General features: G+C 37.9%; 1 protein-coding gene across 1 annotated transcript; it reads left to right on the top strand.

Moving 5' to 3' along the window:
• Positions 1–1,922: 1,922 nt before the first annotated feature.
• On the top strand, positions 1,923–27,147 carry shisa8b (shisa family member 8b; the record flags this gene model as incomplete). The annotated part of the gene is made up of 4 exons (XM_081393454.1): positions 1,923–2,482; positions 14,098–14,219; positions 20,169–20,291; positions 26,687–27,147. The coding sequence occupies 4 exons, from the start codon at positions 1,923–1,925 to the stop codon at positions 27,145–27,147; spliced, it is 1,266 nt and encodes a 421-aa protein (XP_081249580.1).
• Between the last annotated feature and the right edge of the window lie 508 nt (positions 27,148–27,655).

Below are 27,655 nucleotides of genomic sequence, written 5' to 3'. Positions count from 1 at the left end.
CGAAAAAACGCTTGCCCATGAGTAAATCTTCGCCCATGACTCCTCAGGAAGCTTCCTCACTCCTCGTTCCTCATCTCCTATTAGATCGGTTTTAGATCGATTGCAATTAGATTGGTTTCCGGGTATTGAGAAGCACCCATGGTCTTCACACGTACATAAACAAACAGATTCTTAAGACAAAATAAATTGTTGATGTGATAGTCATAGGCTGTCGCCGGCCAATGTTATTCTCGCGTTCAGACACCAGTCAGGCTGGAGGCGTTCCCCAAAGCATCCTAGGATGCAGTGCAAGTTCCCATTCAAAAGGGAAACACCTTACTTACAGACCAAAATCTAGTCTCTGCTAGACAGTAGGACTGCACGATTAATCGAAATGAAACTGCACACTATTTGGCAAAAGTTGCGATTATTTTATGCGCAGCTTGTCAGTGCAGCATGGCTCTGTGATCAGCAGTAAATGCTGCTCCATTTGAAAGCCAGTGGGCGCTCTCACGCAGACACGCCAAATATGCCCAAATAAATAGATAACGCAGGTCATTCCAGGAAATCCCTATGGTCATCATACTATTGCTGTAGCTGAATAAACAGAAGATTGAAATGTTTGGATTGATTTATTAAATGTTGTTTTTTGTTGGACAAGAGGTTCATAAATGCTTCTTATGTTTGGAAAGATATATGACGCGTGTCGCTTTTTCAAATGCACGTTAAAAGTAACTCAAACTCGCAGTGCTTTCAGATGGAGCAGCACGTCCCTGTCAAGCTGCACATAAAAAAATATCGCAGCCTTTGCGATTTCATAATCGGAATAAGACAAATTTAAACGGGATTTCTGGATAATTGAACATTATAAATGGTGAGATCAGACTACTGCAAAACCAAATGATGTATCATATACAATACGTTATAATATATATTGTTTACAATAAGATAATAATGTACAATATTTATAATTAAATATTTATTTTCCCATTTTGCATGTTCTTCTTCACTCTCAATTGGAAAAACAAAAACAATTTTTTTCTTCAGTATCTATAAAAGCCTGTGAACTAAACCCTACAGTAGTGTACTGTCTCCTCTCCTTTCACACTTTAACCAGCAGCTGGATGGAAAATCTCTCTCTCTCTCTCTCTCTCTCTCTCTCTCTCTCTCTCTCTCTCTCTCTCTCTCTCTCTCTCTCTCTCTCTCTCTCTCTCTCTCTCTCTCTCTCTCTCTCTCTGATATGCTGAGAACAGAGGGGAGGAGTTTTCATTTAAATCCTGAACTGTTGCCTTTCACAAGGCTCAGAGACAGCACTCTGAGTGGATCGCTGTGGATTAAAACACCTGTCTGTGGGTTCACTCGCTCCACTGGAAAGGATTTTTTTTATGGCAAATTACTGCGACTGCTTGTTTACAGAGGTGAAAAGAAAACTGAAAAGGAAGTACTGGTGAGCACTGATAACAAGTGTTGAACTACAATGGGCAAAATAAAATGAGACGCATATCTGGACAGGACCAGGGTCAAGTATTTATTTTCTCTCTGAAAGTACAAAGGTAATGCAGTTGCAATTAAATAAACTATTTTATTCCACTTTTCAGTAACTATTTCCTTTTTAATTGTTGAAGGAATACTTTTTTCCTGTTAAAAGTGAATTTTTTTTATTTCATTGAAACAATTCTGAAATAAACACATTTATTAATTTGTAAAAATAAAAACCTAAACAAATGAATATTCTAAACATTCTAAAAACACAATTTTAAATAGTTTTTTTTTTATAATACTTTTGAATCTCTAAATTATTTGAAATATTCTTAACTATATCTAGTTGTATGACAATAAAAGTCATTCAACACTTTCAAGAATTCTTCTTTTAACAATCATTTCTTGGGTATCTTCATTCTCAAAGTGAGGTAAATCACTGAGCGCAGTGTGTCGGGTGAAGCATGGCTGGAAATAGTTTTTTACTTCATCTTCTGCTCACTGCCATTCTGGGACCGGCCGTTAAAGCACAGGACGAGACTTCTACTGATTTGGACATCCAAACAGCCAATCAGACCTTAGATCCTTTGTTGATTTCTGTAACATCAGAGGGGTTTCCAACTTTGACCACACCTGGAGAGGTGGAGGAGGATACTGTGCCGTCCACTGGCACCCGTTGCCGGGGTTACTATGATGTGATGGGCCAGTGGGACCCTCCCTTTAATTGTAACGCAGGTATCTTCTTGTACTGTTGCGGCACCTGTTACTACCGGTTCTGCTGCCAGTTCCGTCAGCAGCGACTGGATCAGACTTCCTGCTCCAACTATGATACTCCCATTTGGGCCAACACTGGAAAACCTGTGGCCACCAACACTGACGTGCAGCCAGACCATGAGCGGGATCGAACTCACATGATTGTGTACATCATCTGTGGCGTGGTGGCCATCATGGTCCTGGTGGGAATCTTCACCAAACTGGGGCTGGAGAAGAGCCGAGGAGGCCAGAACGATCTAAGTAGCTCCAGGTGAGTAGTATTTAAAAAAAAAAAACTAAATAGTGAGCTGTTCTACAACCTAAATAAAATTGTACCCCCATAAGGGACTAATCTGAAATGGTCCAATAACTACACGCTACAAAAATAGTGCTCTCTTAATTAAACAAACGGGTGACTACTCACAATTGATTCCAACAGAGCTTACCGCTAAACTTGGTTACCTCTAACCATCACAATACTATAAAAAATAAAAAGCACACATTATGTAAAATAGTTATTTAATACTTTTTTGTGTTTTTATAACTGATATTTCTTGGACATTTTCACAAATCATTCTAGGACGCCTTTGTGAAAAAGAAGTAGCCTACACTTTAGCATGCTTTTAAAAAGAGTGCTTGTAATGGAGCAGCTGAAATTATATACTTTAAAAGGATATACTTAAGTGCGAAAGTAATGTTATTTACAATTAAATTTTAATTTATTATAGTTGAAAGTTATAGTTATAAATTGAAATGAAATGCAGTTAGTTGAACTTAAGAGTGCTTTTTGACCCACTTCAGTAAGACGTAAGTATATCTTTAAGGCCTGGTTTCACAGACAGGGCTTAGATTAAGCCAGGATTAGATCTTAGTTCAATTAGGAAATTTAACTAGCTTTAATAAATATGCCTTAGAAAAAAACATTACTAGTGTGCATCTTGAGACAAAACAATGGCACTGACATTTAAGATATGTCAGTTCAAGTTGCTTTTAGTTAAAACAGCTTATACATGCATTTTAGTCTGGGACTAGGCTTAAAACATAATGATTTAAAATGTACTGTAAAGTAACATTTTTAATTTGACATTCTTAAAAAGTGATTTTTTTTATAATGTGTATTAAGTGTGTTAACAACTATAGTTGTGAAGAGCACACTTTTATTTCTGCAAGTTTTTAAATATATATATACTTTTATGATTTGAAATATATGCACATTCAATGCATTTCTAGTAGTTTACTTCTTTTTCTTCTCCGCAAACAATAAATGTGAGGTTGTCTTAGATTTTGGGTTAAAGATGGTATCTTAAAGCAGTGGTTCCCAAACCTGTCCTGAAGGCCCCCCAACACTGCACGTTTTCTTTGTCTCCCTACTCAAACACACCTGATTCAACTCATCAGCTCATTATCACATGGGTTAATTGAGCTGATGAGTTGAATCAGGTGTGTTTGATTAGGGAGACAACGAAAATGTGCAGTGTTGGGGGGCCTTCAGGACAGGTTTGGGAACCACTGTCTTAAAGCACCATAAGAATGCTGCCGACACTAAAAACAAAGGTTCTTTATTGGCATATTGTCACGTTTTGGTTTTGTCATTGTCATGTTTCTGTGTTTTGTCATGTGATTCCCTGTTTGTCATGTGATCCTGCCATGTGTCTTGTCATTGGTCAATTGTCTGATCATTGTTCACAGGTGTCCCTTGTCTTGTAATTATGTCTGTGTATTTAAGCCCTCATGTTTGCCATGTGTCTTGGTCAAGTATTATTTCCTGTGACCAATGTTTGTTAAGTTCATGCCATGCCATGCCATGCCATGCCATGCCATGCCATGCCATGCCATGCCATGCCATGCCATGCCATGCCATGCCATGCCATGCCATGCCATGCCATGCCATGCCATGCCATGCCATGCCTTTATGTTTAATCTTTAGTCTTGTTTAAATAAATACTGCACTTGGGTTCTCTACTATACTTGCCTCCAGTGGATCTATTACACATATATGGTTCCATGATGATCCGGTAACATCCATTGAATATTTCCATTGCACAAAAGGTTTTTATAGTGGAATATTTTTTTTAAATGTTCTTCACACTAAGAAAGTTCACTGAAAGGTTCTATAATGTTTCTTTTATGGCATCACTGTAAAACTCCCCTTGTGGGAACATTTTTGAGTGCACCTTTTTTAATAGCCTTTGTGCCAGAAGCAGACATATGTTTTTAAAATGCTGTCTAGGTAGACCGCTCACTAGGTTTTGTAACAGAGCTAAAGACTCAGAGAAGTCTGTATGTTTTTATGTTAAAAGTGCTTATTGTATGTTCGTATTATTACGTTCAGAGTGTTTTGGTAAACCAGAGCTATTTTGGTCTAGGATATTTTGGCCAGTCTTAACATCTGTATCATATACAGCAAAGTAGTGTGCAGGATAAAGCCCAGACAAAAGCCATTAATATGTAAGCTGCTTTTCTGAATTTAACAATCATATGTACAAGAAAAGAGTTGAAGAAAATTTGCAAAGTATTGTCCTAGGGTTATTTTAATATTTATGCCATCGATGCATTATTAAGCTAACCCCATTCAACTAGAATATTTTTTTCTTATGTCTCAATTTCCTCCAAATGTCAATCAAACCTTTTGTTCTCATCGTTCTAAATATTCAAAATCCCTTTATTAATATCAAATTACCTGTCATGAGAAATAAAACAAAATACAGACAATTTATAATTCTCTCAGGATTCTGCCGCAACTCCATTTTAGACATGAAATGACCCAGTAATGCGAACAGCCCTATCTAGATGAACACATGCGGAGAACGAAAAATATTCATCCGAAGATTAGCATTTTTCCGAGGTTAACACCTCTCCAAGATTTCCTACACGCTAAAAACTGCACACCAGATTAACTCTTCTTACAAGATTAAGAGTTCTCTCGAGATTAACACTCTGCTTTAAGATTAAACCAACTTCTCTACAGATTAACTCTTTTTGATGCTACTGCTGCTCTAGACATCTTACTTCCATACTTCAAATTTCCATTCACACCATTAAAAAGAACCTCAAACAATTGCTCAGATGTTGAATTGGGCTCCTAAATAATTTCCCACTTTCATTTTCAGCCATGCCTTAAAGTGGCCCTATTATGATTTAGAGGTTCTTAATTTTGTTTTGGAGGTCTCCTACAATAGGGACAAAAACAATTTATTCATAATATATATTGCTGCATCATCTCATTTCTTACAGAGTCTGAAATGGTTCGATAAAGGATTCGGTCTCTCTAAACCTCTCCCAAAGAGTATAGAAGTAACTTCTAACAACAACAACAAGTATTTATATACTCTTTGCCTCTCAGAGAGTCTACTCTTCTCTGATTGGTCAAATAACCCAGTCTGTTGTGATTGGTCTACCGCTACCAGCTCATGTCAGAAATGATATGCCCATTACCATATCTAAATTTCAGCTCTGGATTTTCCTCAGCACTTGTGATAAGAACAGCAATGATGGCATCTGTTTTACTATATCAACTCAAGACATCTATTATAAGTGCATGCAAAGTGAATTTACAGCACAGCGCAGAAAACAGCGTCTTCTCAACATGTCGAAAACACGCGCCAAACTCTTCCAGGCCTCAGCTACTACAATGTTTGAGGTAGATGCTGTTCACGGGCAGCCAATGAACACCACTGGATGGGATTATGCCTTTTTTTTTTAAACCTACACAGGTTTGTGCAGGAAGGAAGACTGGAATTACTTTCATTTAGGAGATAAACTTAATTTATTGTGCAACTATGCAGACCTTTTACATTTATAAACAGCTATATTATACAAAAGGTATAATATTCGAAAAAGCATAATAGGGGCACTTTAATATTTGAATGTTACACCAGTATGTCAAATTCCATGAAAATCTCTAACCCTTACTTAATCGGGGAAGAGGAAAGCAGTATTTATCAATCAGGCTAAACTTATACAATCTATACTTTGATCATAGTTTTGTTATGTAAGCACAGAAATTGCCTATATGCCTATAAATGGGTATCATTGGTGAACAATGAAGGACATGCTAAATCATAGGGGACAAAATAATATAGACCACACAGAGAATGTGAGTCATGATAATGTGAGACATAATGCACTGTGGATTCCAGCAGTGATACTGAAATCCATGATTCAGATCACATCTTAAGCAGCTTGCCGAGACCAAAGGCAAGATTCTGAACCATACAATATCCCATCCACAAAGAATCAGCATGCTGGGCAGAGTATACCACCATACGGGTGTCCGGAGGGGCTGAGATCTTTGAGATATCACATTTACATAATGTGAGACCTTCTAGATCAGAAGAGGCCACATCATTTTGAGTCAAACTTAACCTAAAAATCGTTTCTTTAAGTATTGTAGACTAAAAAAAGTGTGTAAAATAACCACACATTCACATTCCATTCACACCTTCACAGATCATTTGCTTAAAACTCAAGTCTCACAGTCAAGTGCAGTTGCATTTTTTAATTGATTGTGGGTCTACTTGCATGCCCTCAAAGGCAATTTGGAAAACTAAGAAAAAATATTTTTCGAAATATGTTAACAGTAATAAGTAAATTTACATATTGTCTTGTGGAGTTTTCCCTTGCCATTGTTTCTTTTATCTTGTCTAATAGTTGTATGGCACTATTTTCTATACAGCTTCTTTGCAGTGATATTATGAAAAGCGCTAAACAAAGGAATCTGAATTGAATTTAAAATAATTTAAACATTTAAAGCATCACATTTAAAAATGGTTGTATTATAGGCAAATAATAATAATAATAATTCAGTTGTCATCATAATTAAACATACTGTATTTATTACTACTTAAATGCTGCATTCATGAAAGTATTGCCTTTGTTTGCAATTACATTATATCTCCATATCTGGGGTGTCCTTGACATTAAAAAGTCTGAAAACCCCATGACCTGTAAAAATGAAGTCCCTGACTATGAGACTATAATGCAAAGGAAATGTACGGACACATTCAAATCAGAGCTCGTATATGCGAGTCTCTGTAAAAACCGTTTGTCTGCAGATAAATTCAGGTTTACTTTTTGAAAAATGGAAGGAGAGAAGGACAAAGTGGGAGGAGGGATCAAGCTGAATACTTCTCCTCCAGCTCCCCCTCTCCACCTTTAAACCCCTGAGCTTTAACCTGTGTCTTTCCTGTGGCTCCAAACTGTCTGAACTCAATTGACATGAATGAGATGTGGCTGTTCGTAGCTGTGTTTGTGTGTTAATGTGTATGTCCAAGTGTGTCTTTGTGTCTCTCTTATTCTGAAGACGTCTCTCTCGCATGGTTGAGTCTTAGTGAGTGTGCACTGACATTTGCGTCCTCCTGGCCCCCCCGCCTCTCTCTCATCTCCATCGTGACTTCAAGGCCCTCCTGTTCCTCTGAGGCTAAAGTGTGGGTCTATGATCTCTGACAAACTACTCATTACCGCTTTCTTTGGGCTTTTCTCTATCTCTAAATTTGCCCTCTGGGTGACATGATGATCTAATGCAAAACTTTCTGACTCTTACAATAGAAATATCTGACCACATTTCTTGTAAAAGCTAGAAAACCTCAGGGAGGGGGGTCACCTAATTTAGTGGTAGTTGTTTAGAGTAAAAGGATAAAGAGGAAAATTTTCACAACCCTACTCCATTACACTTGAGACGAAAAGATAGAGAGAGGATGACAAAAGGGCAACCAGGACAGGACCAACTACCGGAAATTGACAATGCAAAACAGGCATACATTTCTAATGCTTTGGCAATGTAACGTTTTTACCATGTCAATAAAATTGTCTATAAAAATGTTATTACCAAAGTAAGAAATATCACTATGAATAATTCCCTAAACTTCTGCTGCAAGTAATAGAAATAGTGTGCAAATTATTTCACATTAAACTGCACATTAAGTAAATGACATGAGGGGCTATTGGGATGGCACAATGTGAATATGACTAATTGGTTTTCTGCGGGTTACACATTATAAGAGTAATTCAGTTCTACATAGCATTAAGCGAGGCGAAGCTGTTCCTCCCGCAATATAATTAGATATGGCATTCTAAGAATAATTGCTGATAAAATCACTCAACACAGATCCAAAGATACAGAACCCTGTTCAGGATAAAACACCGTGGCACAGAGGAAATGTGACAGGGCTGCATGTACAAGCTCTCATTGGAATGACTGCGCTGCAACCGGTTATATTACTACACTAAATTATGTAGTAATGATTATTACAATTAAGTGAGACAACCATACTAATTATTCATTTGAATCAAAAAGACTTTGTTCTGTAATTTGTGTTAGCTGTGTATATCAACTCTTTATTAAAAGGGTGAACCTCTTTAGGCTCCCATTGTTTTATACTCATGTATGCCAAAGAATTTAAATAAAGCCAAACAAATTTCAGTTCTTACACATAAGGCCAGATTCACTATATGCATTTGTAGGAGTTTCCCTTCCAGACACAACATTTATGGCATGAGAGTATTTAAATTAATCATGCAAGGTGATTTACTAAGTTTTGCGCCAGTCAATTTACTGATATTTGTGGAATTATTTACCCCAAAATGCCTGTCTTAACCCATTTTGTGCCTGTGTTGTTAGTACTGTAGATCACCTAGCAGTTCTACCAGAAAGTCTCGGGAGGCAAAATTACGTAACAAGCATTCATTTATTAACAGCCCAGCAAGCAAGTATTGTGTTATGAAGTCCGTCCGTAGCTCGCAATCAGAGGGTAAAAGCCTGAAGACGAAGGCAGGGCCGCAGCCGACCCCCTGGGAGGTATGGGCAGGGACCATCCTGGTGGTGGGGAGGAGGATTGAGGTGAATGTTGGCATCAGCATCTGCGAACTCAGACATGTGCAAGTAGCGATCTTTTATACTACAAGTATTAGAACACGATTGGTTAGATGCGAAGGTAATAAGTGACGTAACAATTGAGTTTTCCTGGCAGAACTTACGCTAGAGCTTTCATTTCTGCTTGTTTGCAATGCTATGCTAATTTTCTCTTGGTAGATTGCGTTGGTCATTATGGAAATTATCCTGTCTTCTTTAATTTGCATGTCGTCATTAGATTAAGTGCAGAACTTTCCACTCCCATCCGCACTTTTATGGAATTGCACTCTCACGCTAATTTGTCCTGTTTAGTAAATCTAGCCTAAAGTGTAGTATGAGTTAAGTAGAAAAATAAACCTTTTACACATTATTATTTGCCTTACAACCACTATCTGCCCTTCAAATAAATGTCCATACCAGCTAGTTGTTGGCTTCTTTACAAAGCAAACCCTGAGGCAGTTTGTGAGAAAAAAATGCACCATTATCTGCAATAGGAACAGAATGATGATTTCGTGACTGAGGCTACGTCTACATAAATATAAATTCGACGCAGTCTCGGTGTAGACGGAAGGCCAAAACGGAGAGAAAAAATGCGTTTTCAAAAGAAAACCTATTAGTGTGGACAAGGCCTGAGAGAGACATAGGATGATACAAATTGGCCCTATTGTGATTGAACAATCATGTCAGATAGCACTGCTTCTGACCCAGCATGGTCGACTGCCAGAACTGAACCCCTCAGGAAGGACTCAGTGGCGCTATCCCAGGATGCCCTTTTTATCAGATCTCCTACACTGTTTACGAGACACTGGCCCATATTTTTTTTCTAAACATACTAGTCTGTGTTGTGGGAGAAATAAATGTGTGTCACTCTCTGCAACTCATATTCAGTGTGTGAGTGAGACATCATGGCAGCGGGAGTCAGGATTGAGTCTGTATGCACCGAGGCAAAGGGTGAAAGCCCAGCAGGACGTCTAGTAAAGCTGGAGGCAATGACTTTAGACGTCTGAGCATAAGCATGGAACATCCTAAAAATCACCCTCAATGAGGACAATCATGTCGACATGAATGAAAACAACCACCAAAAGATTTTAAGTTGTTATCCCCTTAACAACATGAAAGCGCTAGCTGGTAAACACACAGCATTTGTCATATTCTCTTGATAAGAGAGACAGATAATTAGAAAAATCTAGAAAGAAAGCCTCACATACTGATTAACAGGAAAACAGACAATATCTCAAAAGTCCCTTCAGAAGTCGAGTCAGTTCACTTGACGGCCATCTTGGTAAAACCACAGGTCAGCCATTTTTTATGTATGCAATACACAAACAATTATGGCACCAATTTTTCCTTTCAGCAATTTTTTTTTTTTTTGTACGCAGTATAGGCATATAAATGGGAAAAGAATGGGTAAAGGACAAAATCTCCAAAATGTTTGTCAAGATTATGTATATATATATATATTTTTTAACTAATTATCAATATATTTTATCAACAAACAAATTAACAATTAAATAGTATTAATTATAATATATCAATATTATAATATATATTAATATAAAATATATTTCTATATTTCTATAAATATATATTTCTACAGATCCCCAAACAAACAATGAATCCCCTTTAAGTTGAATTATAATAATATATATAATTGTATATAATACATAATTATAGTATATACAGTTGTTATCGAAATTATTCAGCCTCCATAGCAAATCAGGTTTATTAGCAAAGTTTAGACTTTCAGCTGTTTGCAATGAACAAATCAAACAAAAGTAATTAAAATAGCTCAACACAACAAATGTTTCAAGTGGTTTCCCCAAATTCAACTGAAAATGCAACTTTTAATGACTTTTGCAGTCTAAAAAAAATAAATTATTCAACCCCCTGAATAGAATCCCTCACAACAGCACAGAACTCCAAGACATACACCACTACTGACAAAAGCACAAGAAAAGGGCTCAAATCATAAGCCACAGAAGTATTGGGATTCTGTTCTGTGAAGCAGTGAAACAAAACTGGAACTTTTCGGCCCTATGGATCACATTTGGAGGAAGAAGTATGAAGCATGCTGAAAAGAACACTCTGCCTACAGTTAAGCATGGGTGTGGCTCGGTGATGCTCTGGGGCTGCTTTGCATCCTCTGACACTGGAAACCTGCAGCATGTGGAAGGCAAGATGGATTCACTGAAGTATCAGGAAATCCTAGGAGAAAACGTCATGCCGTCAGTGAGGAAGCTGAAGCTTGGGCGTCATTGGATCTTCCAACAGGACAATGATCCCAAGCAAACCTCAAATTCCACCAAGGCTTGGTTGCAGAAGAAGTCCTGAAAGATTCTACAGTCTACAGTGGCCATCACAGTCACCTGAACTGGTGGGATTTGAAGAAGGTGTTTGCAGCACACAAACCCAAGAATATTTCTGAACTGGAGGCCATTGCTCATGAGGAATGGGCTAAGATTCCTCAGAAACGCTGCCAGAAGCTGGTGTCTGGTTATACATCTCATTTGCAGCAGGTCATAACAGCTAAAGGGTGTTCAACTAAGTACTAAAGATGCTTGCCATGAAGGAGCTGAATAATACTGAGACTGCAGAAGTCATTAAACGTTGCATTTTCATTTGAATTTGGGGAAACCACTTGAAATATTTGTTGTGTTGAGCTATTTCGATTACTTTTGTTTGATTTGTTCATTGCAAACAGATGAAAGTCAGTCAATTTTGCCAATAAACCTGATATGCAATGGGGGTTGAATAATTTCGATTACAACTGCGAGGAACACAAAACTTTTGCAAGCGAATGCAAAAACACTGAAATATATATTTTCCTCACCTCTTATTTTTTTTCCCATGACCGTGTCCTCTTAGAGCTTCTGTATATTTCAAATGATACATTTATTTACTAACAGCAATGGTGTCATATTTCGTTTCCATAACTTAAACAAATTCCAAGGCCGGTCCAGTAAATCTGCATATAGAAAAAGCAAACTTGTGATCAGTTCTTAAAAGAGAGAACTTCCTACAGCTGCCATATTGAGCATTACCATTTCTCACATTAACTCATATTCCGTATTTTCCATTTATACTGCATCTGAGTCCTCCCAAAAAGACCAAAAATGCTCAGGCACCCATATCATGGACAAATTGGAAAACATCTGTCCAGCATTGTCCTACCCAATGACTGATACATGTGAGCTCCCAAGAGAGACCTAGAACAAACAGATGATGTTTATCTTCTAGTTTGAGTTGAGTTTTACTCTCCTCAAGAGAATTCCAAAAACACTAGGATGGGATGCAAACGGAGATGGCACAGGAACGGCTGCTCCCATCCAATTGCACTGCTCGTATCTGTTTCCCAGCTCCACAGCAAATGCTTTTTCTGTCTTCCCTGGAAGAAGTCATCACCAGGGTGACTATATTCTCATGCCTTTCTGATGTGTTGTTTTTCTTAGGCCGTGATGGCCTTCTGCCACTGGCATCGGCCGGCCAAAGGCCAGTGCGCTTGTGCTTGACAATCACATTAGATCTCATCACAGTCCCTTGTTGGTTAAAGGGTGTTGGACAGAATTAGAGAGCTCACTAGGGATGCAAGTGGAGGCCGTAGGAAATAGAACAATAATGGAGTGTCAAGGATTTGAAGAACACAGCACCCAGGAGGACACAGGGATGCAGGAAAGGGTTCGGGAACTCTAGGACAAAGCCAACATAGCTGCAGTCCTGTGAATGCCAAGAGTGGTTAACTGCTTAGACATATTTATTGTTTAATGTGACTAGTGTAATGGATTTAAAGTGCATCCAGTGTGTAGAGAGAACATATTGAGTGTGAATTCATTGACTGCCTGCTACACAAACCGTCTGTTGACTGCCAGCAGATGCTAAATGACAGTATTGATAAAATATGACAATATGCTGATTGTCAGCCTCGGCACTCACAGCTCCAAACCACTATTGTTATACTGATATTGCCCTGCCATATCTACAGATCTTTACCCTTACTTTTTCAGCAAAACAGGGAAGGGATATGGTTTTTATGGACAGTACTGCTCTGATTAAATGCCCTATGACAATATGTCGGCAAAATGAGATCCAATCATTTTCTGATCTCACCTTTTATATGAGATTAGAACATAAACCACAAAATTTTATATTTCTGTCAGACTGATTGGTGCAGATGGCAGCGCACTTTTCCATGACACAAATATGCACTATTGGCTCAAGGGAACTCGGGTTTGACTCCAGCCGGAGTCATGTTTTGATCTTTTTGTCCTATCTCTCCCCTCTACTTTCCTGTTACTCTACACTGTCCAATGAGAAAAAAACAAAAAAATTGATTTTTTTTTTTATAAAATAATATTTCTTACAGTGGAGGGGCTCACAGATTAAATTAGTATAAATACACGACTGTTCAAAAGTTTGAGGTCAGAAAGATTATGTTTTACAAAAGAAAAAAAAAATTAAGCAAGGACATTAAATTGATCAAAAGTGAAAGTAAAGACTTAAAAAAAATATTTCAAATAAATACTGTTCTTTTAAACTTTCCATTCATCAAAGAATCATGAAAAAAAGTATCCAAAAAAATATTAAGCAACTCAGCATTGATAATAATAATAAATGTTTCTTGAGGACCAAATCAGCATATTAGAATGATTTCTGAAGGATCATGTGACACTGAAGACTGGAGTATTGATGCTGATAACTCAGCTTTGCCACCACAGGAATAAATCATATTTTAAAATATATTAAAACAATTATTTTAAAAATATTTCACAATATTACTGTTTTACTGTATTTTTTGATCAAATAAATGCAGCCTTGGTGAGTGTTTAAGAGACATTGACCCCAAACCCTTGAATTGTAGTGCATTTATAAATTTCAAAATATAATTTGAATTGTACTTCCTAAAATTCAATTGGGAATTTCAATTCTAGTTCCTGTCACAAATATAAGAATTCAACGGTAAATATAAACGCATTCTTGATTCAATCCTGAATGACATCCCTCTAATGTTTGAGTAAATGATTACTCTTGTCTCCTAACAGGACTCTGCAGGAGTTGCTGAAGCAGCCAGGAGGGGAGGTGAGTCCTGTGGATGGACCATTAAGCAGCACCACATCTGTCGGTGCAAATGGCATCTCTGCCAGGATGCTTCGCAGCCGCAGCGGTGAGATCACTTACTCTGCTGTTCTCTCTACATGCAAAAAAACAACAACACTGCTATAGATTCTGCATTTATGGATGCATCACTTTTGTACATGTCTGCTCGCACAGCTTCCCAACGGGGCTCACTTCCCAAGAGTATTGTATGACAACGTACACTGTGAATCACTGGCTTACAGCTGCTCACTTTCTGTTCTTGTTGATAGCAAAAACAACAAATATTTGTTTGTTTATTGTTTAACGCCAGCTACCTATATTCATGATGAGAAAAAAAGTGAAAGACAAGTAAAAAATAAAAAGTTAAGTAAAAAAATATAAAAGGTTTATCTTTAAGGGAAAGTTTATCTTTGATAAAGATTCTAAAACTAAATCTGGTCTTCGTTCTTCATACTTCATTAAAAATCTTTTCAGAGTCAACTGAAAAAAGTTCAAGCCATCACAGTCCATCAAAATATGCTTCAGTGATAAAAAGTGAAATTCAGTTTTAAATAATTAAATAAGTGCATGAGTTTCCTCGCTGGCTGGTAAAGTTGTAGGTTTGAATCTTGCAATGTCGTGCAAACAAATCTCTGAGCTATCACAATTATGCCCTCAGTTTGAGCAAATCACATCTTATAAGGGTATATAGTAAACCCAAAAATAAAAATTCTGACATGTTCCCTGATATCGTTCCAAACTTGCATTATATTTTTATATTTTATAATATTGCATTATAATATATATATATATATATATATATACTGTATATATATATATATATATATATATATATATATACACTATATATATATTATATAATATAATATATATATATAATATATAATATAATATATATATATATATTCAGTTATTTCACTTAAATGGCAATGAAAATTACCTATTAATTGTCATTTAAGTGAAATTACTGAACTTAAATATACGAGCTTGATAAAAATGATCATTCTAGAAGAAATTTTCAGATGGCACTTAGAGGCTTTTGCATCTCAACTCTTTATATATATATATATATATATATATATAGAGAGAGAGAGAGAGAGAGAGAGAGAGAGAGAGAGAGAGAGAGAGAGAGAGAGAAATCCAGAAAAATGTGTCTATATATTTTTTAATATGCATACTTTAATATATTACAGTAAAAAATACTGCAATACAATGATTTATTCGCAATTTCATTCATTCATCTTCAAATACTTCAATCAGAATTATTTAGTAATGGGCATAAATACTTTTATTGAGATTTACCCTCACCCTCATAACAGTGAATGTTCCCGGGTTGTGCATCTTGCCACTTGTGAGTTTGATCTAGATAGTGCCTCTCTCTCTCTGGTTATCCTTGGTTTTCTCCCCCATAATTTCCATTTCTCCTCAAGAGCCAGAGGAAAATAAATCTAGAACCTCCTTTTCTTACTCATCTTTAAACACAAGCGAGGTCGATTGCACTGGGTGGATTTACACGGACGTGAGACACAGCGGGCTTCAGACCGACAGTTGATGTGGGGTTTATGCTGATATCCAGCGTCTGTGCCAGGCTTAAGCGGCACACTTTCCTCTGCTCTTTATGAAAGGGATTTAAGTTTCGCTCCACAGTGCTTAGAGGTTTTAGCGATGTGACTGTACACATCTCACTGCGTACTTTCTGCGTCCTCAGTAATAGTGTGAAGATTATAGTGCTTGTGCTGTTTTTGGTCTTGATCTGGGAAGGTGACATTTAATGTCACGGTCAAAAGACATGTCTTCGCGTTGGCTTTTATCTGGGGTTAAATTGGGAACATTACACGGCCACAGTGCCTGGAAAAATAAGTGTGATAAGCTCTAGATGGTTCAAGGGCCTGAGGCTGTGTAATCACAAGATGTCTGGAAAGAGATGTTGGATATTGTGGCACCAATAGCATTATGTTGTATATGAGCTGAAGCTGAAGCTGAAGCAACAACCCCTTTCATTTACAGCCAACATGAAATCAAAATCAACCTTATTTACTAAACTGAAGCTGAAATTCCTGGCCCTATAGAGAACAATTCATCAGAGGATGAAAAAAAAAAAAAAAAAAAAGAGAAGTAAAACCTACTATAATATCTATAAGAAGATATTTTGAAGAATGTCGGTTGATGGACGCCATTGACTTCCATTGTACTTTTTTTTTCCTACAATGGAAGTCAATGGGGTCCATCAACTGTCTGGTTACCAACATTCTTCAAAATATCTTCTTTTGTGTTCAGCAGAAGAAAGAAATTCATACAGGTTTGGAACAACTTGAGGGTGAGTATTTCATTCAGGTCAGAGACAGGTCTTTCAGACAGAATTTTCATTTTTGGGTGAACCCAAGAGTGTATCATATGCTTTCAATGTTTTCCTGACATTTTTTTTCCTCTTCATTCTCTATCTTACCAAGATGCCCAAAGACAAAAATATTGTATTTTCTGTAATTTTGCAAGAATATTCTGGCATAGGTAAAACACACCCATCCCATTTTCACCTTTGAAAAAAATAAAAACTTAAATAACAGGAAGTCTAAACCTCAAGCCTATCCACGTGAGCAGAGGTTAATATCAGGCATCAGAAAGTGTGTTGATATGAGCACATGTGCTATGGCATGACAGTGTCATACAACACAAAGACGAACGGTCCAATTTTAGACTTCCCCTTATGCAGTCCGCTCTTTAATTCTCTGCCTCTGGCATTTCAGGCTTTGTTTTTATATGCCACTACACACACACACACACACACACACGCGCGCACTCACAAGGAGACATACCTCACACTAAAGCATCATCACAGACGTCTACATTGCTTCAGGGCTAAGAACATACATAACAGGCCTTCAGTGGGAAATGGTGGCACTCCAGTGAAGAGCGTGAACAATGACGCACAAATGCACAGATGCCACCCCGTCCCATATTAGTGCATCTCTGCTGCACATTCTCAATCCCCCATTCAAATCACATTGCATCCCCAAATATGACAGGCAGGATGTTTACCTTTGAGTTTATATGGGCTTGAGAAGTCACTTTTGGGATCTCACTTTGTTTTGAGTTATACATTAGTCTGTCCCTGAAGCCAAAAAACCTCAAATAACATTAAGACAGTCGTAACATGGATGCTTTTGGAAAAAATATGATAGTTAGAGGGATGGAATGGGCTTCACCGAGACTTGTCGGCTGTTGAAAATAATTTGCATGTTTTTTTAATATATATATATTTTAAATATAATATTTTTTACATATTTATTTTATGATATGTTGTATTAACAATATTAATTTATTTTAGCACATGCCTACTTGATTTAACTGCATGCATTTGATCTATTAATCATCTTTACATTTAGCAATTTATTTATATACATTGTGCTGCCTTGCAATCTAAAAACATCCAAGCTTATTTCTAAAATATTAAAGTATAGTGACAATTATGCAGATAGTGGAAGATTCTTCACTGTGGGTTGTAGTCAAGTTTTATTTATACGATTATAAAATGTATTTACATTTTGAATTAGGTCTACCTTTTATTTTTACAATTTCAGTTTTCATTGTAATAGTTATTTTTAACTTGTTATATGCAATCAAAGTCACAGATTTAAATATATTTGTTATTAAATCTGATTCTGAATCAATGTATTGTTTTCAGCTTTTTACGACAGTCAATCTCTGTTTGCGGATACAAATAAAATAAAATGGAAGTAAAAACAAAATTCTCTGTGACTTCTCTTATAATGACCTGCACGTAGCAATAAAGACGCTAGGGTGCTTTTTGCCCAAATGTCATGGTCATGCAGCATTTTAGAGAACGGGTTGGAAAAATTAGTCTCTTAATTGTCTCCTAAGGCTCTGGCGGAGCATTAACCAATCGCATAGCAGATGGGAATTTTAAAGACTCAGTTGTCGACCCTCTTTACGCGCGACCCTCATTTTTGCTAATTTTGATAGCAATGCCATGCAAATTGATAGAACATAATTTATGAATCATAAGCCGCCAAATTGGCTAGTGTGCTGATATGTGTTACCCACCACAGTAGATTTGAACCCGCATTTTGCGGGTTGCCAGGTGTTAATTTTAAACCCTGTATATACACTATGTGAATGTTATTTGTAATTTTTAGTAGTTTTTTATATTTCTAATTAGTTTTCATTTATTTAGAATTGAATTTAGATAAGTAATTTTAGTACTTCAACTTCAACTTATATTTCAATTAGTTGCAACACTTCTAATTTTAGTTTTTCATTTAATATTTACATTTTATTTTACTTCAATTAACTTTTTTTTTTTAACAGTTTTAGTTAACAATAACAGGCTATTTAAAAAAAAAAAAAAAAAATCCCAGTTCATGCCGGCACTTATGGGAAGATAGAGAAAAGGTATTTTGTAAATCTGGTTATTATTTTTGATAACATATTTTTCCACAGCAACTAAATGTTTATCATACATTAGATTTATAATTGTACACTAATGGTCACATGCATGGAAAGCAACAATGCTGTGCGCTTTAGGACCTTTAGGAATCTGAAAACTGTTCAGCAACTGCTTTTGAAATATGCTAAACCCCTCAGTACATAATGCACACAGCCCTAAAAATATTACATAATGTATCAAAAGCTGTTATTACCCCTCTGGACTTTCTTACAATGATTTTGACTTCAAAGGTCCAGTCAGAAATACCTAATGAATACATTAACTTGTACAGAGTACATCACCCTCGCTCATCTATCCCTCTCGCTCAATTAGATCACATATACTTAATCTTACGAACAGTCTGGTTTGATTTCTCTTTGTGATGCTTAAGCCTTGCATCCTGCTTTACCCCGACAAATCCTCTTCATTAGTTCCTCCCTTTACTCTTCATCATTATCAAACACAGCCGAGAGTGTCAAGAGGGCACATGGATAGTAAATGGTGGTTAATATCAGTGCTAATGTCCTTAGGGCATCACACTCTTAGTTAAGGTTTAGAAAAGAGACCTGGTGAGAAGCGTAAAACTTCCCTTAAACAACATAAAAGACAGCTAATCTACACCTGCAGAGATTAAAAAGCAGAGAATACCTTAAATGATCTTGAGCAAGCTTGGTTCAACCGATTGCATGAAAATGAACATTAGAATTACCCAGACATGCCTTTGATGCACCATGATGGCATCAGAACAGTCCCCGACAGAGTTTTTGGGTATACTTGTCTGAATTAACACACTGAAGGGTATACTGTTGGCTTTAATGCAACATTTATTTAAAGCATTAAAAACACATTACCACTGCTTGGAAATGCCCGGATGATTTCAGAATGTGTAACACAGGTTTGCCCTAAAAGAACGGCTGTCCACATCTCTCAACACATCGCTCGTGCTAAATGAGATGTGACTAATGAGTAATGGAACAAACAGGAAAAAAGAAAGCAACATCTAACATTCATTAAATGCATCAATGTCCTTCCTGTGCTGTCACCCACAGCTTACAAAGAAAAATAGGTCATTCAGGCTGGAGCATCTGAACCACATTTCAATGGTCAATATAGGGTCACTGCATATAGAGCGGATTTAAATAGTTCTCTATTGCAGTTCAACAAAATGACTCAATCAACAGCATGTTTTCCCACTAACAGCAGCCTGCACATAACAGAGTAGTTTGTGCTTTTGAAAATAGATAAACTACTCATCAGCCATTACTCCAGTCAGTGTCACATGATCCTTCAGAAAGTTTTATTATTGATGTTGAAAGCTGTTGTGCTGATTAATATTTCTGTGGAAATTGTGATATATATTTTTTTCTTTGATGTATAGAGTTCAAAAGAACAGATTTACTTGAAATATAAATCTTATGTAACATTATGTCTTTACTGTTGCTTTTGATCAATTAATAATGCATAACTGCTGAAATATTATTGACCTCAAACTTCATACTTTCATTCATGAAATATTGTACCCTCATATACAAACTTTTCATTTTAATGTTCTTCTATCCTTCTGTATTCCAGAACAGTACCATCTAAACAATGCCGGCTTCCCTTTCGGTACACCGGCCGGACTCTCTCATCCTCAAAGCAACCTCAGCATACCAGGCCTGGCGCTGAATAAGTACAACTCTCTGAAAGCAGTTGGTAAGAACAGTGACATGCTACTATTAGCCTGACTACGTCAGACTTCGTACTTCCGCTCAATTTCAGTTCGCTTCTGTACTCAGTCTGAGATAGCGACCGTTTTCCCCGTTTTCCTCCGGCCTCAAAACAGCCGGCCAATCAACGAACAGAGGGCGGGCTGAGCATGCGGATAACACACGCCATAACCAAACGTTATGTGATTGGCTTACGGGTAACCAATGATTTTAAACTTCATACAAACACCCCCCCATTTTGTTGATTAGGTCCCCCTGTTAATTAGTCTTGATTGTTGCCAGGTGTGTCTTATTTTGTTAGCCCTTGTGTATTTATACCCTTGTGTCTCCCATGTTCTTTGTCAGGTCTTGTCCTTCATGGCTATATATTTGGTGAGCTTATTCTGTTACCTGGTTCTCTGGTGTCCGTGTTGGATTTGTTGAAGTTTATTCTGTTAAAAAACCTCACTCCTCATGGATCCAGCTGTGAGGATTAAGAGTCTCCGTCAAGGAGATCAAGGAGATCTGAAGGACTATGTGACAGACTTTATAGTACTGGCTCATTTGAGATGGTCCTCACTGCGGAACATGAAATCCACGGGGAAGAGTCGGATCCAGATCCGACTCCTCCCACCTTACATATACCTAAACCTACCCATCTCCACCCCCTGATCCCTAAACCTACCCATCTCGACCCTTAATCCCTAAACCTACCAATCTCCACCCCTTATATCTGGATCCAACTCCGCCCCCCGGATCTCGTGTACTGCACTGAGGGGCTACTGGCTCATTTGGCCAAAATGGAGGTGATCCCTCTCGTGATTTCATGATTTTTTAACAGGGGGAACCAATCAACAAAAGGACTACAAAGCCCAACACAGGAACTGAGCATAGGCAGTGACCACAGAAACAATAGGAACAGAAAACACCACAACTTAAAATCCTAACACAAAACCAGTGAAACAAGACATGAATCATGACAGGACCACAGTTGGGGCACTTGTTTACTCTGTCAGTCCCGATATTATTTAACATCCCAGTGCCGGTGGCTACACTTTTAGACAGACGTGTACATTCAAGTGTTTTCCCAGAACCCTCACTACACAAAAGGTGTTGCTTATCCACTGCCACGCTAGATTTTTTGCCTCATCAGACCTTTATAATGGCTTAGTGTAAAGAGGTATAATGAGGGAAATTTAGTTTTATTTTCAGTTCAGCTGCAAATAATCTAGTTATTTCAGGTAAAAGAGATGATTCCTATAAACATTCTCCCTTGTTTATTACATCTCATTCAAACATTTTGATGTTTTTATTGTTCACGATGCATAGTATTTATCTTTGTTTGGAAGGCAATCAGTGGCCACTTTCACACACAAACATTAAATTGCAATAAAAATGTCTAAAGGCCCGTTCACACCAAGGACGATAACTATAAAGATAACGATAAAGATATCATTCTAAAAATCGTTCTCCATATTAAAGAATAACAGAGTTCACACCACAACTATAACGATAAAGATATGAGGAACGATATCGTTGGGATCACTTTCAGAATGATTTTTTTTCCAGCTGTCGAACGATAAAACACTGACAGCCAATCAGAATCCATTCTAATTTAAAGGTCTCGCGCATTTGAAACGGATCTGGATCATCCGGGCGCGCGCGTGCTTAGAATAAAAAGACCGTTATCGGTCGTTGGTGTGGACGCATATATAGTTATCTTTATCGTTATCTTTATAGTTATCGTGCTTGGTGTGAACGGGCCTTTACTCTCATAAATTTACCACATCCGCAATTCACACATGTAACAGCTACAGCACCAAAATGCTGTCAACTTCTAGTAATTTGCCGGAAATTACCTTTAAATAGACCCTTAATCTGTCAACTATTTTCTTCGTCTCACATGGAGAAGAGCTCTTTTGTTTCAGGTTGTCAATTTGCTGGTATTCTCTCCACAAAATAGATAGCGTCTTGGTTACTGTTGTAACCTCTGTTCCCTGATGGAGGAAATTAGACATTTTGTAGATGTACTGACACTAGAGTTCACACTTGGGAGCTCCAAACACCTCTGATACTTAAGAAAAGGCCAATGAGAATTGGCGAGTAAAATTTGCATGCTACTCCCTGGACATATGGGTATAAAAGGAGGTGGCTTGCATCCACTCATTCAGGTTTGTACTGAGGAGCAGAGACAGTGCCCCGGCCATTTCAGCGGTTAGTTCAGTGTTGTGGCAGGAGGGACACAATGTCTTGTTCCCTACACCAGGGAATGAAGGTTACAACAGTAAGCAAGATGTTCTCAGTCTGTCAGTCACTTCGACATTGTCGATCTACTGACACTAGGGGTCCCTTTGGAAAACGGCACAACAAGCTGAACCATGTCACGAGGTTTGGTGGTTCAGATGTCGGGCCGGATAACAAGTGCACTCGCTGCATCATGACTTTCCCAATGCCCCACATATGCCATGTAGTCCCTCATACTACGTAGGGACAGACAGAACAGTTCTTCCAATGGAAACAGGTCACTTCAGCTGTTTCTTTTTGTTATTTTTTTATTTATTTTTTGCACGTTACCACCTCAGATAGGGGAAGGCGCTATGTGCAAGCAGTACATCCTGCCAGTTTCCTGCAGCTTACCTGTTCATACCTGATAACACACAGGACAAAACTGGCTCAAACCTGGAGATTCTGAAATCTCACATAAGTATTGTGTGTCGACCAGCTCGCTGCTCTGCAGACGTCTGTTAGAGAGTCGCCGTTCACAAGAGACGAGGATGCAACACTTCTCGTGGAGTGTGCTCGCACTCCTACGGGGCACGGCACCCCTGGGTCTGCTATGCCAAAGCAATTGCAATTCTCTGTTTCGAGACTGAGTTCATTGTTGATTCAGTTCCGTTGTAAAGATCATCAATTATTAAATGAGTTCATTTAATTTATAAAGCAGTTTTGCCAAAAATTATGACATCTTCCAGCTCAGTCAGGTCAGTACAGTCAGATCAACAATATGGTTGAATATTAAGTGTCCTCAACTAAGCAAACCAGAGGCAACAGTGGCAGGGAACCCAAAATCCATCAGGTGACAGAATGGAGAAAAAAAAAACCTTGGGAGAAATTAGGCTCAGTTAAGGGGACCAGTTCTTTGTGGACCAAGTAATGAACATGGTGTCTGGACCTGTCTGGTTCTTGTGGTCTTTGCTGAGGATCTGTGCCGATGGCTATCATGTCGACAAGGCCTTCACAGGGGATTGTCTAGTAGACACGGTCTCTGCTGACATTCAGGGTTGCGTTTTGGTCGTGTCTAGGTGCAGGTCCTCCATCTGATCTGGATGGATCAGATCTGGCTGACCACAGTAACCATAAGGGAGAGACAGACAGACTAATATTCACGTAGATGCCATTCTTCTTACGATGTAACAAGTACATCGGATATTATAGGAAGTGTTCCCGGTTTTGGTTGACCTAATTTATGCAGCCTAACAATCATTTAACTGATTTGAATAATAGAAATTGATAATGTGTTAGGTGTATGCCAGGTTAAAGAGTTGTGTTTTTAGTGTAGATTTAAACTGACAGAGTGTGTCTGCTTTCTGAACAAGGCTAGGAAGTCTATTCCAGAGTTTGGGTGCTAAATTAGAAAAGGATCTACCGCCTGCAGTTGATTTTGATATTCTAGGTATTATCAACTGCCCAGAATTATGAGATCGCAATAGACGTGAAGGACTATAATGTGTTAAGAGGTCGCTCAAGTACTGAGGAGCTAAACCATTTAATGCTTTGTAAGTAATTAGCAAGATTTAAAAATGTATGCAATGTTTAATACAGGGAGCCAATGCAATGTTGACAGAACTGGGCTAATATGGTCATACTTCCTAGTTCTTCTAGGAACTCTAGCTGCTGTAATTTGGACCAGCTGGAGTTTGTTAATTAAGCGTGCAGGGCAACCACCCAGTAGAGCATTACAATAATCTAGCCTTGAGGTCATGAATGCACAAACTAACTTTTGTCCATTTTGTCATTGTGAGCATATGTCAAAAATTAAATGTATTTTTAAGATGGAAAAATGCAGCTTTACAGATGCTAAAACTGTGGCTTTCAAATGAAAGAATGGTATCTAAGAGCACACCCAGGTTACTAACTGAAGACGAAGACTTGACAGAACATCCATCAAGTGTTAGACAGCATTCTAGATCAGGGGTTTTCAAAGTGTGGGGTGCACCTCCCCACCTCCTGTTATATCTGTGTGGGAAGTGGAATGAAAAATTCCACTTGACAATTCTCATTGGCCCCATTAAAGAGCTTGAGCATTTAAGCCAGCTGACGACATAACTGCAGCACATGCTTATAATGAACAGAACATTTTTGTAATTTGTGAATGCTAATACAGTTTATCGTTATAGTTATTGTTCTTGGTGTGAATGGGCTTTAACTGAATCCGCTTCTTCAAAACTTTGATATACTCAAATCATTAATCTTACGGTGTTGTAAATGCATCAATACAGAATTTATTTTGGTATTGTTACAATGTCTTCAGCCAGCAAATAAGCTCTGGTAATTTCAACAATGGGTCTTGTTCACACACGATGCAAAAAGTTAATTCTACAAAAATAGACTGTATGTGTGAGAGTACCAAATTACTGTTCTTATTTTCTCGAGTTTGTAATTGGTTGAAAAAACTTTTACATAATAAATGGCTATTTGCGTACTTTGCTAAAGAATGACATATTTTAAAAGACAGCACAAAAAAGAAAGAAAAAAAGCTGCGGCCTTGAGAGGTTTTTTGTCCATTTAAGCAGGAGCATTAGCCTGCCCTATATTCTGGGGACATGTCAAGCCAATAGTGTCTGGATCACAATGATTCAGTGACATAATGACACATACATAATACATACACATTATTAGATACATTCACATATGAACAGAATGGTCTGCAATCAGCACACCGTGGTTATGGTGATGATGAAGATGATGCACACAGACAATACAGCCTATGTAGTAAGCTCAAGGATTTTCAGATGTCATCTCTTTGAATCACTTTGTGGCAAGAAGAAAGTAATGAATGAGAAAAAAGGATACAAATATAATTTGATGACTATGTTACTTGAAAGAATGCCATCTGACATCAGTTTATAAATTTGATACTGGATTTGATGAGGCTAAGACCAAAAGAGCATCCACAGGAACTCAATTCTTTTTTTTATTTTTGTTTGTGATTCAGGCACCTAGCCCGATATAAAATATGTCCCCTGACATACACACCTTCTAAAACCTTCTGATTTAGTCAATACAAGAACAAACTGAACAAGTGCATCTAGCATACATTAATTCAGCGAGACAGAGTGAGCAGCTCGCAGGTAAATACCGTGAGAAGAGAGATAACTCATGTCCGAGGCATGACCTTTAAACATTTCAGGGAACATAAAGTCAGTGTTTAATAAAATAGACAAGCTCCCAATGGACATCTCAACAGGAATACAGACACTGCTGTTTTATGGCCTTCATCAAGACTTGTTTTAAAGTTGAGACGCCTAACTCATGGTTCCAATGGATGGATTTTACATGGTGTACATTATTTTATTAGATCTTTGATGATTTAAAAAAATAATTGTTTTAAATATGTGTACATGGACTTTAAAAATCTGATTTCAATTGGACTAAAACAATAGTTTGTGTTTTTAAAATGTCATCAAAACACTTTGGTTAAATTGAAATCATACCAGTCTGGTTTTTGTGAAGTCTAACTAACAGACCTATAAAATATGATCTTCGTCCAACATGTATACATGGTAATCGCACTCCAATTGGCCTAAGTTTTGTTCACTTACTTACATGCAACATGGATTTATTCCTTCAACTATGACAAACACATATGGGAGGCCCTTAGTGTAAATGTTGATGGAGAAATTATATTTTAACGCTTTTCCGTGTCCTCGCAAAACGGTTACTTTACCTTGAGAAACTTTGTGCTAGCAAAACTTTTGTATTCACTCGCAAAACTTTTGCATTCCCCTGAGTAACTTTGTGTTCACTCACAAAATTTTACATTCATTCAGAAAAAGTTCACGTTCCTTGAAGAAACTCTGCATTCGCTCAAAAGATTTTTGCATTTTCTCACCAAACTTTTGCATTCACTCGTGAAACTTTCACATACCCTACAAGAAACTTTGCATTTCCTCGCAAAGAATGCCAAGCATTTACAAGCGAACTTAAAGTTTCTCTGGGAAACACAGAACTTTTGTGAGAGAACCCAATAGCAGTGGAATTTACATTTTCCTTTTCCTTCATATTCTTTTCCATCCCCTTGCCCCTTTAGGAGCTCCGTTTCCACATAAAGACCCACTGTAGCTCAATTACAATCTTATGTTTGTCTGTCTAACTTCTTCCATTTCTTCTCCTCCCTTACAGCCGATACTGCAAGCCGGGGCTACTACAAGAGCTATCCACTAATGGATTTCTCCCAGTATCATTCCCCTCCTGTACCTTTCCAACCGATGTCAATGCACCCAAAAGACAAGTCCTATCTCCACCAGGTACTCCCCTCCCATGACATCCATTCCCCCCTGTCCATCTCAATCCCAACCAACCAGTTGGAGAGGACCCGCATCCCAAAAACCATCACCCACCCTCAACTTTCCAGCTCAGCCTTCAAAGCTTGGGATTCTGGACAAAGACACGTCCACCGGCAGACCTCGCATCCAGGACCCTCTGTTCGCCAACAGATCTACAGCAGCAGGAGACAGTACAGCATAAAAACACTACCGGATTTCATCTCCCAGCCCACGGTCTACGGGGGACAACCGCTGTATCAGTCCCATCCCAAACTTAAGGCCTATCAGACCAACAGCAAGACGGAGGTCACTGTCTGAGGAAACGGGAATGAAGGAAACAACACTGCCGACTGTTAACGGACTGCACAGCGACTAAAATGTCAGGACTGTGTAGTCACCCCTTCTTTTAGTGCTAAACCACTCTTGTTTATATGGATTCTTCTGTGTCCTACTTTTTCTGGGTTTATCTCTGTCTTTTGTGTCACTGACAACAATGAGGTGAGTTTTCAGACCGGAAGACAGGAATGGTGCCCAAGGCCACATTAACTCAACGGGGACAATGACATCATCACGTCAGCCTAAATCTAAGTCATTAAGGGACATTATCCTGGCCATCTATATTTAAACACAACCTCAGGATCAATTTTGTGAAAAAAAAAAGACAAAATAAACCTGTTCTCCTACCCCAGGAGAGGCAAAGAGCAACACCCAGATGTCCGGTCTCACACTAAGATTTAAGTATAAGCTTTGCTGAGTGTGTTGAGGATTTTGTGCTCATGAAGAAAGTTTTTTTGAGGTACTAAATTTCACGTCTTCCTCTCTGGCT

The sequence above is a fragment of the Scardinius erythrophthalmus genome (genome assembly GCF_964197995.2).
Source record: "Scardinius erythrophthalmus genome assembly, chromosome: 18".
NCBI classification, from domain to species: Eukaryota; Metazoa; Chordata; class Actinopteri; order Cypriniformes; family Leuciscidae; genus Scardinius; species Scardinius erythrophthalmus.
This window is presented reverse-complemented; position numbering and strand designations above follow the sequence as displayed.